We start from the raw sequence: 16011 nt of genomic DNA on the forward strand, positions 1-16011 counted from the left end.
AGCACCCACACCCCGCCCCAAGATCCGTGGAGAAAGGCTTGCGCTGGGTAACTTTTGCGCTTTCCCAAAGGCAGAGAGTGGCCAAGGGGGCGGTAGCGCACTCACACCCTTTCCACTGCGTTTATAACCCCTCAAAGTTTTGGTTGGACGCCAATCCAATTACAGTAATTAAAAGGCAGCTCACTGAGATAAAGTGCGGCGACCCAGCGTTCCCTCCTCCCCTCCCCTCGGAAATAAAATCGATCTGTCCCCGCCAGAGCAGCGGCCTGACGGAGGTGCAGAGCTAAGGGGGGGGGGCTTGGGGGCGCGCTCCAGCCCCTCCGCGGCTCTCGGGTCGCCCAAGAAGGATGACGCAGACAAGGGCTTTTATTAGTTTGGATTTTATTATAGGGATATGTAGATAAAGGGAAGGGGGGAGATTTGCCTTACATTTCAACAGGTGACTGTTGCATTAACGGGGTAAATAATCAACTTTACAATTTCGCACTCTCTCTTTCCTCTCCATTCCCGAGAGCAAAGCAGGCCCCCAACGGGTTTTGTTTTTGTTTTTTTGGAGGCGGATGACAGAGTACGCGGGATGTGTCCAGCCAAGGCAACACTAGAGAAAGGAGGACTGGCGTGTTCTGCTCCAGGGGCTGCTCCGGTGGCGCGTAGCGCATTCCAACTCCCGCACCCACACCTACCCCGCTTTTGTCGCACCCTTCACCTCCCCACCCCTCGAAATGCCTCTTTCCCTCACCCTCCTTACCAAACGGGGCATTCCTGTCTTTCCCAACTAGTGGAACCTTCCTCTTCCCACCCGCAAAAATTATCGAGATATAAAAAGACCAAAAAAGTTGCAAGGGAAGTCCTGGCCGGGGAAAAAGATGAGATGCGCGCGGTTCCTTCCATTTCCTGTACGTTAGGCTCAAGATATTGAGTTCACCTTCACCTCAGTTAATCAAACTAAAAATAAAAAGGGTCTCTGGAACGGACTTAACATTACACTATATACACAATTCCTGCCGTTTTTTGTAATACAATCCTACGGAGAGAACTGGGGGAGAAGAGTCTCCCAAGGAGATGGGGGGGGGGATTAAGAGCTGTACACAGAAGTCTGCAATCGGCATGAAAGCAAAGGGCGCTTCCTCCCTCTCACCTGGGACGAGAGTGAGCGTTACAAAGCTTCCAGCAACATGGCTGGGGCGGGGGGAGGAATCTTGTGCGCGCGGGGGGGGGGGTCTCCAGGGAACATGTATGTGAAAAGGAGGAGAACGAATTTAAAGTTCTCTTCTGTTTAAAAATAAGAGCAGAATGCGGAACATAATCCCAGACAGCGAATAAATAACACACCAGGAGTCAAGCAGATAAGAGAGAGGCGGAGAGCAGCAGGCCTGATCCAGCAGCCGTTTAGCCGCATCCTTGGTTGTGTGGGAAGGAGCTGGAAAAAGAGGCATGCTATTTGGACGCGGGGCGCTTACACTTTCTTTTCATGTTCTTTAAATATTTTTTGAGAAAAGAAAAGAAAAGTGTCGATGAACTGGTCTGCGTGAGAAGAGGCGGTTTGGGGAGCAGGAGGGCCGAGGCTTTGGTGGAGAGCGCGCAGAGACGTCGGTGCTGGGCGTGGGGAGACGAGGCTGCCCCGAGGGAGCGGGGGGTGGCGGGGCTGCGGGTGCTCGAGCGGAGACGCGGCTGGCGCTGCCTTCCTCCTTTGGCTGGCTAAAACTTCCCGCGAGCGGCGTCCCTCACAGCACCTGGAAGCGCCAAGAGGCCTGGTCTTTGTAGTCCAGGCAGTCCGGGGAGTTGAAGTTCAGCTTCCAGGAAGAGGCGGCGGCTGGGGCCGGCTCCTTGTAGTCCAGGCAGTCGGAGGAGTTGAAGGCCAGTCCGGTGCCCCCGTAGCCCGGCTGGTGATGGTGGTGGTGGTGGTGATGGTGGTGGTGACTGGAGCCCTGGCCCAGCGGGTGGTGCGCGTGCGGGTGCGCCGCGCCGGCCATGGAGGAAGGCGCCATGGGGCTGAGCTGGTGCGCGTGCGGGTGCGCGTGCATGGGCAAGTAGGAGCCGCAGTCCACCCCGCCGAAGTAGGAGGAGGAGGGCGGCGGGGGCGGCGGGGGCGGCGCGGGGTAGCCCTGCGCGTAGCCGCCGCCCTGCCCGTAGGACATCGGGTAAGAGGCGGAGGGCGCGCCCGAGACGGAGCGCTGCATGCAGGAGGCGCCGCCGGGCGCCAGGGGCTCGGGCACGGCGCCGGGCGAGATGGACGCGGGGCTCCAGATGGACGAGGCGGCCACGGCCGAGGGCGCGCTGCTGAGGGACGCCGAGGAAGAGGACGAGGCCGAGCCGGAGCCGGCGGCCCCGCTGCCCGCAGGGTTGCCCAAGGCCGCTGCCCCGCTGGCCGGGCCCGAGGAGTTGGAGCTGGAGGAGGACGACGACGAGGCGGAGCTGGAGACGGCGGGCGGCGTGAACTGGCCGCTGCTCTCCGAGCCCGAGCTCTCCCGCGCCGGCGACGACTTCTTCTTGGCCGGCCGGCTCTTGGCGCCGCTGCCGCTCTGCTGCTGCTGCTGGCGGCACTTGGCGCGGCGGTTTTTGAACCAGACCTGGAAGAAAAAGAAAAGAAAAGAAAATGGGGGCGGGGGGCGGAACAGGCTCTTCCACGAATCAGGGACCCCACCCCTGCTCTGCCACCCAGTCTCTTCCCCTCGCCCACTTTGGCACACGCTGTGTGATCGCAACGAAACAGAAAAGTGCCAAACAATCTCAATCTACGCGGAATGGTGCAGGGCGGAAGAGGCCGTTTAGCAGCTGTCCAGGTTAGCCTATCATCCTCCATCACTACACATCACTACACAATGGATCTACACATCCATTGCCGGCTTCCCCCTCTTCCTACCAGTGGTAATCAGGAGCCACCAGGCTCTGGCTCAGCGCGTTCTCTCTCGCCAGTCTCTGCACACTGTTGCGTTCATGTGGGGCCCGCGAGGAAGGGAAGGGAAGTCGTTGGTGCGACCCAGAACAGCTAACCAATTCTGGGCGACTCTGGAACCCCACGTAGCCACCACAAATCACACCCTAGCCAAAACACCCCCAGACTCAGCACCCGCCTGGCATGACACCCACCTTCCGCTCAGGTGAATGACGCAACCCAACATGGTTTGATCAAGTTTCCCCCCTAGCCAACTTCCATCCTCCTCCCAGCAGGCTCCTGCAGAGAGGGGCTGCCAGTCCACCCACATCCATAATGTCATACTATCAAGAAGTAGGAAAGGGAGTGGGAGTCTGCACCAGTTCCACCAACACTCCCCTGTCCAACCAATCCTCCTTATAGCCATTTATAAATTACGGTAAACTGGCAGTCCAGCACCTCATGCACCTTCTACTAGTAACACCCAATAGAAGCAGGCAATGAGCCAGCCATCAGCGTAGGAACATGAGAAGCTGTCTTATCCTGAGTCAAACCTTTGGTCCAGCTAGCTCAGTATTGTCTACACTGTCTGGCAATGGATTTCCAGGGTTTCAGACGAGGATCTCTCCATTCAGAAACTGGAGATTTAATCTGGGATTTTCTTCTCCTAAAGAATGCACTGCTACAGAGCTCCTTGCAGCTCCTTGCCCAAAGGATTGCTATTAAAGAATCCTATTAGCTAGAGATTTTATATGTAGCAAAGATGTTAAATCCATCCCTCCACCTGTCCCTCTCAAATATCTAGCAAGGAGGATTCATCAGCACCCAATAGGAAAATGCTAGATGTGGAGAACTGCACCCCTAATTAAGCATCCGTCCAACAGAACACCGTATTCTCTTTCTGACACCATTCTACATTCCCATCCTACAGAGAGAGGGAGCCATTATAAGGTTACCAGACGTCCCCATTTCCCAGGGACAGTCTCCGGATTTACAAACCAGTCCCCATACAAAATCCATTGAAGTTGAAAAGTGTCCTCAGATTCACTGAAAAAAATCTGGTAACCTTAAGCCATTAGGAACAAAGTTCTCAGCCTGTTCCGTTCAACAGTACCCAGCTTGGCCTCCCCCCTAAATATATATCTAGAGCTATCATCTTAATACACCCTGCTTGAGACTATCTTTTAGGAGACAGTATAACTCTCAGCATACCCAAAACAGAAACCATTCCTTTGTTGCAGACACACCCATCCCAGTACATGGCATCATTAGTATCCTTTATGATCAGTTAAGAGCAAGCCGGCATTTTTACTGTGTCATTCCTTATCCTTCAACCTGTAAGACTAGTCAACAGGTAGCATCCTATCCTGTTACTACTGTCCACTGTCTACTCTTCCTTTTGCTCATCAGTCGGTCAGCTCCCTCATCTACATCTCCAAAAAGTCTAAGACAATCAGTATCGTGCATCCTTTAGCAAGCTCCTAGATAAACTCTGCTCCACCAAACTACATGGAACAAACATGAACCAAATCCATATCCAACAAAAAACTATCCTAACAGCCACTGCTTTAGTGTACACTTGCCCAGCTGAGTCTATGGCGTAAAAAGGCAAGGAACACCACTCAGTGTTGTCAGTATGAAAGGATATCAGCATCAGCATGATACAGTTGCTACCAACATACTGAAGAGCAGCCAAATGAGTCTTGTTTCCCATTATTATTACTTATGCAAGGTCGTCTCATCAATTCAACAGGTTCCTTCACACTTTACCAGCCAGAGTTCTCATCTTAACATGAGAAAATCAAGTTGTAACCAGCATAACATCCACCTGTCAGTGCCAAGGACATACAGCCCAGTCACCACCCAGTTGTATTAAGTGCTCTGTTACAGCCAGTCCTTCAGTGAAATTCCCAGTAGAGTTTCAAGACTGTGTCACGTTGACTACCACCTACATATCATTTCACCAACCGTCTGACTGTGTGATGAGCACAGAATTTTTGAAGTTAAAACAGTTTGCTTCCAGGACTTAGCTGCCTTAACACCATCGTAATCACAGTGCACTTATCTATCCTTTATATGGAAACTCAGTTCATCGTATTATCTGACAGACAAGATGGAGCACCCTTAATCACTTTGTGGGAACTGGAATTTCAGTGTAGCAATCCAAGTCCAGAGAACCCATAGTATGGAATTCAGAATGGCTGTAATTCTCACATCAGTCCCTCCCCCCGCCTCCCATACAGGTTATCCTTGTGATATTTGGTAAGCTTTTATGAATCTCAACCTCAATCACTAACATTTTAATCATAGATTCTTTTTTTGTTAAGTAACATGCCACATCAGGTAGTAGCTATTTCACGAATACAATAACAGTATAGGAAACAGACTTAATTTCAAGTATGTTTGCATTGAACCTTGATCAGAGTAACACCCTTTCCAATAGGTGCTTTACCACTGCAACTCCCAGTGAGTTTCCAATAGGGCTTGCTTGTAGGTAAATACATGTAGGAACAGATATTGGAGCCATTTTAGACATTAATAGTGTCCTACATACATAGCTCTCTGTGATCTATTATCCATAGTTGTACTTCACTCCATTTACATGTAGTAAAACGCAGCCTGCCCACATAGCATGCATGCATGCATTGAAATGCAACAATGACATGCACTTTTTAATTCCTTTCTTTTCCAGGTAAATGCTTTCCATGTAGAAAACCCCTTAGGTCTGAACTGACCCTCAAAGAGAAAGAGGACATTGACCAAATAATTAGCAGACAGGAAGAATCTCACCTTGCACAACAGAGGTGTGGTTGCATTTTCATTACAGGTATATTTACAGTTCTAAAGAGCAGCCTTATGGCCTGTCCTATCTAGTCACTAACACTAATACAGCAAGGGAGGTATGGTCAGGAAATGGTCTATGACCTTGCCTCAGCAGGCTGAAACTGAATCCCTCCTTTTCCATGGGTTGCCAGAGGAAACCCCTGAAATAAGCTCTAGCCAGATAAAGCTGGATTGCATAAAGGATGGCAGGCTTGGTGTGATGCCAAGCCTAGCTAAGTGGGGCTTCCCCAGAGTTGTGTAGACTGGTCAAAATCTTATTAGCAAAACTTTGCAAATGCAAAATAATAAACACCCTTTGTTCACCTCTCTGCATCAAAATGTTCAAAATGGAACTGGCTCTTTTGGACTCCTGTGAAGGAGTATCTGCTCTCCACTCTAGCCTACAGCAGCTGCAGCAGCATCCAAATTAGTAGAATTTAGTTCTAGAGATGCCCTTTGTTGACTGTTGGGGATCCATCTGGAGGAAAGTGGGCTTTAGGGAAATAAAGGTTTGAGAAATCTGAGCTCAAAGTGCATTTAAAAAAGATTTTCTTCCTAGGATTCTGACCTGAGCCAAGGTGTGTACGCATACATACCCACACCCAATCCAAACACAGCAACCTGAAGTCTGGCAAATTAGCGTCTGCCTGCTCCTAGTCTTTTGGAATAAACAAACTGAAAAGCAAACCCTCATATATGGCAAAGCCAGTGTGTGAGTTTCAAGTCAACAACTGAGCTTAAGATGCTACAGGAAAGGGAAATGTATGTGTGGTGTGAGGTGGGAAGATAACAAAACAAAAGCCTCACATAATGTAGCAACTGGGTCACAATGTTTATTTTACTAGTCCTGTGGGAGTCAGCTGAACTACTTCAGGATCAACAATGTCTCTTCAATGGGTCTGCACTAGGGCAGAGCTTTTTTAAAGAGGGGACACTGCAGCACCCAGGGACACCCAGCAGCCCCCATGCCGCCCTGCAATCCCTTGTGGCGTCCGGTGGAAATAGACTTCAGTTGAAATTAATGTGATTTTTCCTTCCAAGAAAGGTAGAAATCACAACAAATTTAAGTTGTAAAGAAGTCCTAGTGAGAGACTTCTAACTAATAATGTTTAAGGTTCTGCTCTAAGTGTATTTAGGATTGTCTTGAATAGAACACATATTTACTTGGTAATATTTTAAGGAAATTTGCTCCAAATGTGCCTGGGGGAGGAGACCTTAAACATACTGAAACTGATTTTAATAGCTTCTATTGTAAGATATGGCTCCCCCTTATGCTCATGGGGTTGCAAGGTATGAGGAACATACTGGCATATGTGGTGGGGATGTAACTATGTAAACAAATTCTGGAATTAGGCGGCAACAGAAATTAGTATTATCATAGACAAACAGGTCACTCTGGGCTCTCAGTTATGTCTTTTATCTATTTTTGATGGTGCCAATGCCAATCTTATTTGTAAACAATTCATTTTATATTTGCTGCTTGCTTAGCGGTTTCTCAAGGGTGAAAGGACACATCTTGCTACTCTTTGGACTCATGGTTCAAAAATGTTGTGTTTATTGTCATTTATTAAAAACTGACTCATAAGATACATGCTTCCAGGGGCGATGCAGACTCCTCAGATTTTGCATTGTCTGGTCGTTGTTCATTATTTACATGACCAAACAACTCATGGTTGCCACACTCCTACTCAATATGATTTTATCTAGTGATGTTTATGAATGCTTAATATATTTTGCATAAAAATGAATCCTGTATCCCACCATGGAATATCTTTTATGCTATCCATTCTCTTTATATAGCTCTATTACCTTATAATGTATTTTCATTCTGTTTGCCCTTATGACATTTTATGATGCATTTTAGTTTGTTGTTTTGTTTATTGAATTGGCAATTTTTAAATTAAAGTTTAGATTTAAAAGGTAAAAAAACCAACCCTGATGAAAATCAATGGGGTTTAAACAAATTACGCACAATCCAACAAAAGTCAGTCACACTTTAAAATTAAAAAGCTACGCCGATTTGTTTGATCTCAAACCCAACTGAACTTGGTGGGCATCAGCTGGATCTAACTTTGGCTGGAGTCTGCCCATTTATCTGTGTTTAGGATCGGGATTGTTGGCCTCCTGACTAGTGAGAAGGAGAAAACAAGACAACGGAGAGGGTCCAGCTAGTCTTTATATAGCCAAGGGGAATTGGACCTTGACGCCAAGGGAAGCGGTTGTTGACTCCAACAAGCGGCTTCAAAGCTCCTAATTGTGAGACTTTTGGTTATATAACTTAAGCGCCGAAAAGTTATTTCGCTCCAGCATTGGCGGGTAAGGAATTTTAGCTGCAGTTTAACAAGAGAGGCCTAGTTAGGTGCGAACTCAGGGAAGATATGGCCACACAAAACATGAGAAAAACCCGCAAATTAAAACAAAGCGAACGTTCCACGCGTCAAGTCCCTTCCCGTTTTGGAGCGCGCCCCGCCAAGGGAAGAAGAAAACCCCCAGCGCCCCCCGCCCCGCCTTTCCCCACCCCAGGCCAAGCCGCCCTTCTGCCCCAGCTTCGCTGCTTTCCCAAGGGCCATCGGACCTGGACTCTGGACTCCGGCAGGTTGATTTTCAGCGCCACTTCCTCTCTCATGAAGATGTCCGGGTAGCGGGTCTTGGCGAAAAGCGCCTCCAAGACGTCCAGTTGCGACCGGGTGAAGGTGGTGCGCTCCCTCCGCTGCTTCCGAGGGGTGGCTGCGGGTCCCGGGACAGAAAGACAGGGGGTATTAGGACCCGTGTCGGCATGGTCAAGATCCGCCCCTCCCTCCGCCACCCCGGCCCCGGTTCTGGATGGGGAGGCGGAGGAGAGACGCGCGCTCGCCGCTCTCTGGTCCAGCAAGCGAATCAGGAGGTGGGGGCGGGGGAGGCACAAAGAACTCCAAATCACAAGGACAGCTCCTGATATTTTTAAAGGCGCATAAATATAAACACAAAGCGTCTGTTCGAGGAGGGGAGGGTGAGAAACTCTGCGGACCACAGGGCAGCTCCCAGGGGGGAGGAGGAGGGGAGGGAAATGCAGACGGAAATTCTGTTCGGGTTGCAGACTGAGTTTCCTGAGCGGCCTCCGACGTAAAAGAGCAGCTCACTTGAAGTTCTGGGTCTCTTGGCGACAACCCAGTTAAAATGTTAGTATCTGTACTTAATTAGATTATTTACAGCCCAGTCATTTAAATAATTTTTAAAAAGAACTTTAGTTGGACGTAAGTTCCAGGGAAGACCTTAGGTCTTGAATCCTCCAAGTAAAGATGCAATCCCAGGTATAATTTACTCCGCAGTAACTGCAGCAGAATTAAATTGGTGCTACTCTGCAGAACAAACACGCTTTTTGGAATGACGGTTTAAAGCTGCAGCCCTGCAATGGGAGCGAGTTTCACTGGAGTCAGCGGAGGGTTACGTCACAGTGAAAGCCCGTAGGACTGGGCTGCCTGCGCATTCAGGGTCAGGAGAAGTCAAGCATTTCTGAAGGACAGAGAACTTCTTGAGCTGGGGATAGACAGCACTTTCTCGCATTATATGCCACGACTTCCAGCTTAACTTGGTTGTGGATCAGGCTATAACAGCATTTGAAAAGGCACGGGGAAAGCCCATCAACACCCCATTTCTTCATTTCTCAGCAAACTCATCCGTGGGGGCGGAGAGTACTGTGGACTTATGGACCCGGGAAAAGAAAAGATTGGCTCCTAACTTCGGATGGGCAGCCCAAGTTCGAAATCAAAGGATTTCACGCCCACCCCCAGTTAGTTCTCAAGCACGAATAACCTTAGGAGAACTAACATTTAAACGTGTTTGTATTTGGCTTTAGATATATCCCTCAAAGTGCAAGTAGTTTAAACACACTTTTGTTTTATTTGTAATATTGTCAAGGCACACACTCCAACAACAACAAAAATAAATGGGGTCTTAAAAAGCAAGTCAAAATCTGAAACTTGGCAACTCACACTTTGGACAGTAAACATTTTGCTAGCCTGCTCCCCATTGATTATAATTAGGGACTAAATACCAAATTACTAAATACCAAAATACCAAATACCAACCTGTTTAAAGGTTGGCCTGGGGTGCTAGGGTGCCATGAGAAATAAGCATTTTAACATTGAATTAAACGCCAGGAAAATCAGAAGTGTTCACTTTCCAATTCTTTAGGTTTAGGATACCACAGGTATGGGGGTGATAATAAGAGTGGATAATTCAATTCTGGAAAATTTTGCTGACCTGGAAAAAAATAATATGATCTATCAAGAGCTTTATCCATAAGCTCTCGGATCCCTTTCACCTTGTAGAACCTCTACAATAAATTGAGGAACTATTTTATTTCAGCCGCATAAATTAAATACGAGGCTGCTTGGAGGGGCTCGATCCGCCTGGCCAATAATCAGTGGGTAGAAGCAAAAGAGGTTGGTGCTGCTCACCCGGATACCCCACGGAAGGGTGGAGAAGATCCATCGCAGGTCCCGCCAGCCCCAGCCCATTCATGCCATAGGGGGGCTGTTTGAGGTAAGACATCATGCTAAAAGCTGGAAAGATTTTTCCAATTTATCCACACACAATTAGAAATGTTATTTTCCCCAAAAGGCGTGTCTTAAAATTCTTGGTTTGTTCCTGGTTTTTTTTTAAAAAATATATAATAAAAAAATTAAAAATTGATTCTTCCAAGGAGGCGGCTGAAGGAAATCCCAGTGGCAGGAGAGCCTCTCACTGCAGTCTGCAGGAACAAAAAAACACACGCACAAGACAGAGAACAAGGCAAAACATCAGTTTTTCTCCAAGTTTCCACACAAAGCGCGCCTATTTTACTTCCCTCCCTCTGTTTCCCTCTCATTTATTTGACTTTCAGATAAAGTCAAGCTGGAATATAATTTTATATACAGCTATGGCAGATCCTAACTAAGAAAAAAAACCCTCTCAAACGCGCAAGGAGGGAAGTAAAGCAATGGAAGGCTGTCAATTTAAAACAAAAAAAAGTGTCGAGGGGTTTCTTCCAAACACCTGGTCCAGGAGTAAGAAAACTTGTACTCGGAGTTAGGCAAGATTAGGTCTTAAAAAAGGTATACATGCACATACACACTCCGTATAAATAGGGCTTTTTTTAAGGACAAAAGTCAAGCCTCTCCGACGCACACAAGATGGCGGAAATTCCCCCCACCCGCCAAGAAAAGGGGGGAAGTGGAATCAGAAAGTGACAGAGAGTGAAGAGGTGTAACCGGGCGGTGGAGTGGGAGTGGGGAAGGAGGTCTACTCCCCCCCCCACTCTTTTTTTTTAATAACTACAGCCATATTGCCATACAATCGCCGAGGGGCTTCCAGGGGGTACAATACTCCGTGATGAGGAAGATAAAGCAATTATTTAAAAAGATAATTGGATTAAAAATCAAAACGAGATACCAAAAAAGGGGGTAAGTATAATTAATCTGAAAGTGGGGAGAAAGAGACGCTTTAATTAGAAATGGCTAATGGCCTAAAAACAAACAGATTCCAGGAGCTGCTTTGAAATTCACGTTCCAAAGGCCCCCCCCCCGACTGACGGAAGAGCCGCGGAGGAAGGCAAAGGAAGACGACACAACAAAGTTGCCTAATTCTCGCATTCATTTCGGGTGGCGGAGAGTAGCGAAGACTGAAGGCAGGATCCTAGGCCCTCTTACTAAAGTAATAAAGTAAAATTTAGGCCAACGCAAACTGTCTTTCAACTACATGAGTAAGGATGGTGGCTTATACACTCGCAGAATCCCAGTATAGGCAAAACATTCAAGGTGCTGTAGCTGTTTTTAATTCTACAGCCCCTTAAAAGTTTTGCTGTTGTTCCTCGAAATTATATAATTCCAAGGATTTATAAGAGGGTTTCTGGGGGGATTTTGTAGGCATTTGTTTGTTTTTTTTTCTTAACTGAGAGAAACAGATATTTAGGTAAATTTTCCCATGTCCAGATCCAGCAGGTTCATTAGCCGATGGATTCCGCCGGAGACATGCACAAACAATAAGTTAGACAAACCAAGCAGATACAATAAAATAAAATCCCACATCCCGCAGCAGCAGATGGTGGTGGCATTAACCTCAATTAATTATTGGCCAGAAACCTTAATTGGACCGCAGGCCATCCTGCTTCCAAAACCTATATTTATAGCAGAAAGATTACAAAACCAAACTAACTAAATAAATAAATAAGAAACAAGAGCAAGAACTATGAAGTGGGATTTAAATTTAAGTTAATAATTTTTTCTTAGGCTGTAAAGGCCTATATATGCCAAATTAATTTAAGGCATTCCACACTCTTAAAACTGATTAACCTGTTGCTGTTTCCCTTAAGTTTGGATTTGCTTTAAAGTTCTCCTTGGTTTGATTTGAGAAGGAAGGGATTTCTGCCTCTTCACGCGATTCAAAAAGTGAAAAGAAAGTCCATCTGCTTTACTTTAGCAGGCTGCGGTCCTAAGTGTACTGACAAGATTAAGGGCCTTTTGAAACCCGTGTGGTTTCCTTTAGAGGAAATAACATTGGGATTGGGCCTTAGACTTAGCCAAAACTTCAGCAACACGGAAATTTTTTTGTTTTGTTTTGACTTGGAGGATAGTTCCATTCTTCCAGCTCTACTTGCTTTAAAGTTTTCAAGACTGCAACTCTCTGAAACATCAACACTTTTGCTTATTTATTTCAGTTGCAAACCCCCCCCAATGCGTTTTTCCGGGATCGCACTCGAATAAGCCTTTCAAACTATCTCCTAAACAGCGGCCCCTCAGCGCCTTCCTTGGGCGCTTTTAATTTCAGGAAAGGACAGTTGGAGCGAGAGATCTTCGGACGAGGCACCTCGAAGGAGGCCCAGGAATCCCGAGAGGGAGCTGGCCAGGCACCCCGGAGAAAGCGGAGGGAGGGAAGCCGGCGGGGGGGGGGGCGGCCAAAGGTCCTCCCGGACAGGCCCCGCGGCAGCGAAGATGCAGCAAGTCCACACTGCAACCAAACCCCAAAAGTCGACTCCCAACCCGGAGAGACGGAGCGGGGTCCCCCTTCGGAGCTCCGCCGCGACTCGCCGAGCAGCTTTCGTGGGGCGCGGAGCGAGCGAGAGAGGAGGCGGCCGGGCGCCAGAAGGTGTCAAGGGGGAGCGCGGGCGAGGGGGTCGCCCGGCCCGAGAGAAGCCGGCCAGGGCCCTCGGGGGCCGGGAGTCCCGTCGGGGCGAGCCCGCCAGCGGAGGAGAGCAGCGCCCGAGCGCCCTTGGCTGCCCGCTGCGCGCCCAGAGGCCGGGAGGGCCAGCGCGGACTCCGCACCTGAGGGAGCCCGAGGGGCGCGCCAGCTTCGCCCAGCCGGAGCCCCGTCCGGCCGCGGCTTTCCCTGCCGCGCAGCCCCTTCGCAGGCGGCCGAGGCAAGTTTCGAGGGAAGTTGGCGTTTCCTCCGCCGCCTCCCTCGCTCCCCGCGCGCGCGCCTTGGCCGGGCGAAGAGGCAGCGGGCGCAACTTCTGGCCGGGCCGGGGAAGGGGCTGCGGGGCGGCCAGGCGAGGAGGAGGAGGAGGAGGGAAGAGCCCGAGAAGGCAGCGCGCTCTTACCTTGCCGAGGCGGCGTCTCGCCCAGTTCTTAGGTGATTGGAAATGTAGCCCGATGAAGATTGATCACCTTTCCGCCGCCCTGCCCGGGTATGTGAGCGCCAGGCGAGTGCGTAACCCGGCCCCGCCAATCCCCGGCCTCGCCGCCGCTGAGTGACAGCCGCCCGGGCAATGGCAGCGCGGGATGAGCAGCTCCCTCGCACGCCCCCTCCCCGGCCGCGCGCGCACCCGGCCCAGCCCCGCGCGACTCCCGGCCAGGCTCCCTCGGGGCTCCGCGATCGACGCCCCCGGCCCGCCCCAGCCCCGCCCGGGACTCCCCTCGAAAGCGGGCCGGGGGGGAGGGAGGGAGGGGCGGGCGCGCGCAGGGCCAGTCCTTCCTCGCCGCGCTGCGCCCTCCTGCCCGGCAGGGGGGGGAGAGCCTTGGCCCCGGGCCCCTCGCCCCGCACTTCCCGCGCGGCCTGAGGATGCCCTCTCCCCGGGTCGCTCCCTTCCGCCCTCCGCTCCCAGGTGCGCTTCTCCCCGCCGGCCTTTCTTCGTCGCCTCCTTTAAATCCGAGCCGCCTTGCTCTTCCTCCAAAGGAAGTTTGCTGCGCCTGATCTCGGGCGCTTCTACAGCCCGCAGGTCCCATTCACTTCGGTGCCCGACAAGTTTTCGCGGAAGTCCCGCGAGGGAGAGTCAGCCGGACTCCGGAGTCCCGAGTTGGGCTCCGACCAGGCCAGATGGACCCCTGTTTCCCGCTCTAAATTCTGGGAAGGCAGGTTTCTGGGGAGAGCAAGGGATGTCCAAGGGGGGTGTATTTCAAGGGAGAAGACAAACGCCGAGAACCAGTAGACGCCTCGATACATCTATCTCCACGGATTACTTCGAATCTATAATTCCACAGGGCAAAGGTCGAAGTACAGGATGCGGGGGGGGGTGCGCCAGTCCCCCCCGCCCTTTTTGTGCCTTATGGATCCCACAAGTGACCTGCGCGCCCGTTTGCTTGGGCTTCTCCAATCTGCGCGTCGCGCGGCTGCTGGAAACCTGTTGCCGGCCAGTTGCCAGGCGGGCTGCGCGCAGCAGCCTAGACCAGTCCCGGCAGCCTCCGGAGTCCGTCTCTCGGGGACCCGGGAGGCGTCTCTCGGACTTGGTAAGTGTCTGAGGCCGAGGACGACAACTTTAATCAAACATAATCCGAAGTGAGCGCTGATTCTAAGTGTATTTGTGGAACAGTAAGTGCCCGCGAAATAAAGTAAATTTGCTCCCAACGACCTTTTGCTAAGAGTGTTACACAAAAGTTCAAAGGGCGTCAGTGGGTCCTCCTGCCAAGTAAGTTTCCTCAGGATGCGGGCATAAGCATAAACGTTGTTAAAATGCGCAGATGGCAGCCCAGATTGGTTATATCTATACCTACTCTATATCATATTCTACAGCGCATTTCAGTTGCTAGTCGCCAGCCTGCAGACGCCGCACGCGCATCCATCCACAACACACACCTTCTAAGCGCACAGAGTGCGCGCCACGTCGAGGGTATCTAGTTCATTATCATAAATATTAATAGACACGAATCCTTTACAAAGAATTATTTCTTCCCCCCTTTTTAAAGGAGAGAAGTTTTAATAGAAAAAAAACTTCTGAACATACAAAGAGTAAAGTGCAAAGGAATTATAATCATCATCATGGTTTTTTCAAAGGGGAAAGAAACCCTCCGAATCAACTGGTTGCTAACAAACTGAATGAAAGCGAGGTCAGGAAGGGATTGGTGGCCGCCGCTTCAAAGTGAGGGTCCTCTAACCCGCTGCCCCCGCTCCGCTTTCCCCTTTTTCCGTGAGACACTTTCCCTTTGGAGTCCCAATGAAACACGGTAACAGAATATGAGGGAAGCACACTGTTTCTTTAACTGCTTCTCAAAGGATCCGGGAGATCTTCTTAGGACCTTTAATAAGGCTTTGGTGCGGTCCTTTTGTTGATCTCTCAAAATCAACTCCTTCTAATTGAAGCTGGAGCTGAAAGCGAGCTAATGTTCAAAGGGAGTGACCGCCGCAGTCCTGACGAAATTACATTTTTCCCCCATTGAGGGGGACATCTAATCAAAGTGGACTGGCGGAGAGGCGAAAGAGAGGGAGAGAGGGAGAGAAATGAGGTTTACAAGATCCTTCTATAGCCCACAAAAGTCAGCGACACGGGCACTTCTCCTCAGAACAAAAGCCGCCGCAGCCCATTCACAAAAAGTAGAAAGATGGGGCAGGCAAAAGAAGGTGGGGGAGAGGAGTGGAAGCGGGGAGTTCTCGCTGGGACCAGTACCTTGGCCAAAGTATGGGAGACCATTATCCGCGGGGGACCTCCGAGCTTTGTGGGGGTTCTTTTCTTCTTTAGTGTCAGGCTCCAGAAATAGCCCCATCAGTGGATTATGGAGTCAGAAAAGCGGTCCTTCTGCTCACCCCTCCTCAAAATTCAGAATTAGCTTTCATCTCCCCTTTCCCTCTACAATAAAGCAGATTGTGCGGGTGTGTGTGTACTGTTTTGTTGTGTTGGGATCCTGATGCTGAGCCGGGCAGGCAGATTCCTCAGGAACGCGTTCCTTTGGCCTCCTCAGAGTCAGATTTGGAGTCTGGCAGCCGCCTGCCTCCGTCTCAAGCTTCGGATGATGCGATCAAGTCTAGTGAAAAGCTCAGAGTATCAAGTAGCACTAAACCCCTACGCTTTACTTCTCTCTCTCTCTTTCTGTGTTTTCCCCCTCCCTCCCCCTGTAATAAGAGTATTTGTCTAATCCCAAATTGCA

At 49.9% G+C, this 16011-nt stretch overlaps 1 protein-coding gene across 1 annotated transcript; it reads right to left on the reverse strand.

The window, feature by feature from the left end:
• Positions 1 to 364: 364 nt before the first annotated feature.
• On the reverse strand, positions 365 to 13314 carry OTX1 (orthodenticle homeobox 1). The gene is made up of 4 exons (XM_083606332.1): positions 13254 to 13314; positions 10138 to 10430; positions 8274 to 8425; positions 365 to 2570 (listed from the first exon to the last, which is right to left on the reverse strand). The coding sequence occupies exons 2-4, from the start codon at positions 10232 to 10234 to the stop codon at positions 1725 to 1727; spliced, it is 1095 nt and encodes a 364-aa protein (XP_083462458.1). The 5' UTR covers positions 10235 to 10430; positions 13254 to 13314; the 3' UTR covers positions 365 to 1724.
• Between the last annotated feature and the right edge of the window lie 2697 nt (positions 13315 to 16011).

This window comes from Podarcis filfolensis (genome assembly GCF_964270895.1).
Source record: "Podarcis filfolensis genome assembly, chromosome: 3".
Classification (NCBI taxonomy): Eukaryota; Metazoa; Chordata; class Lepidosauria; order Squamata; family Lacertidae; genus Podarcis; species Podarcis filfolensis.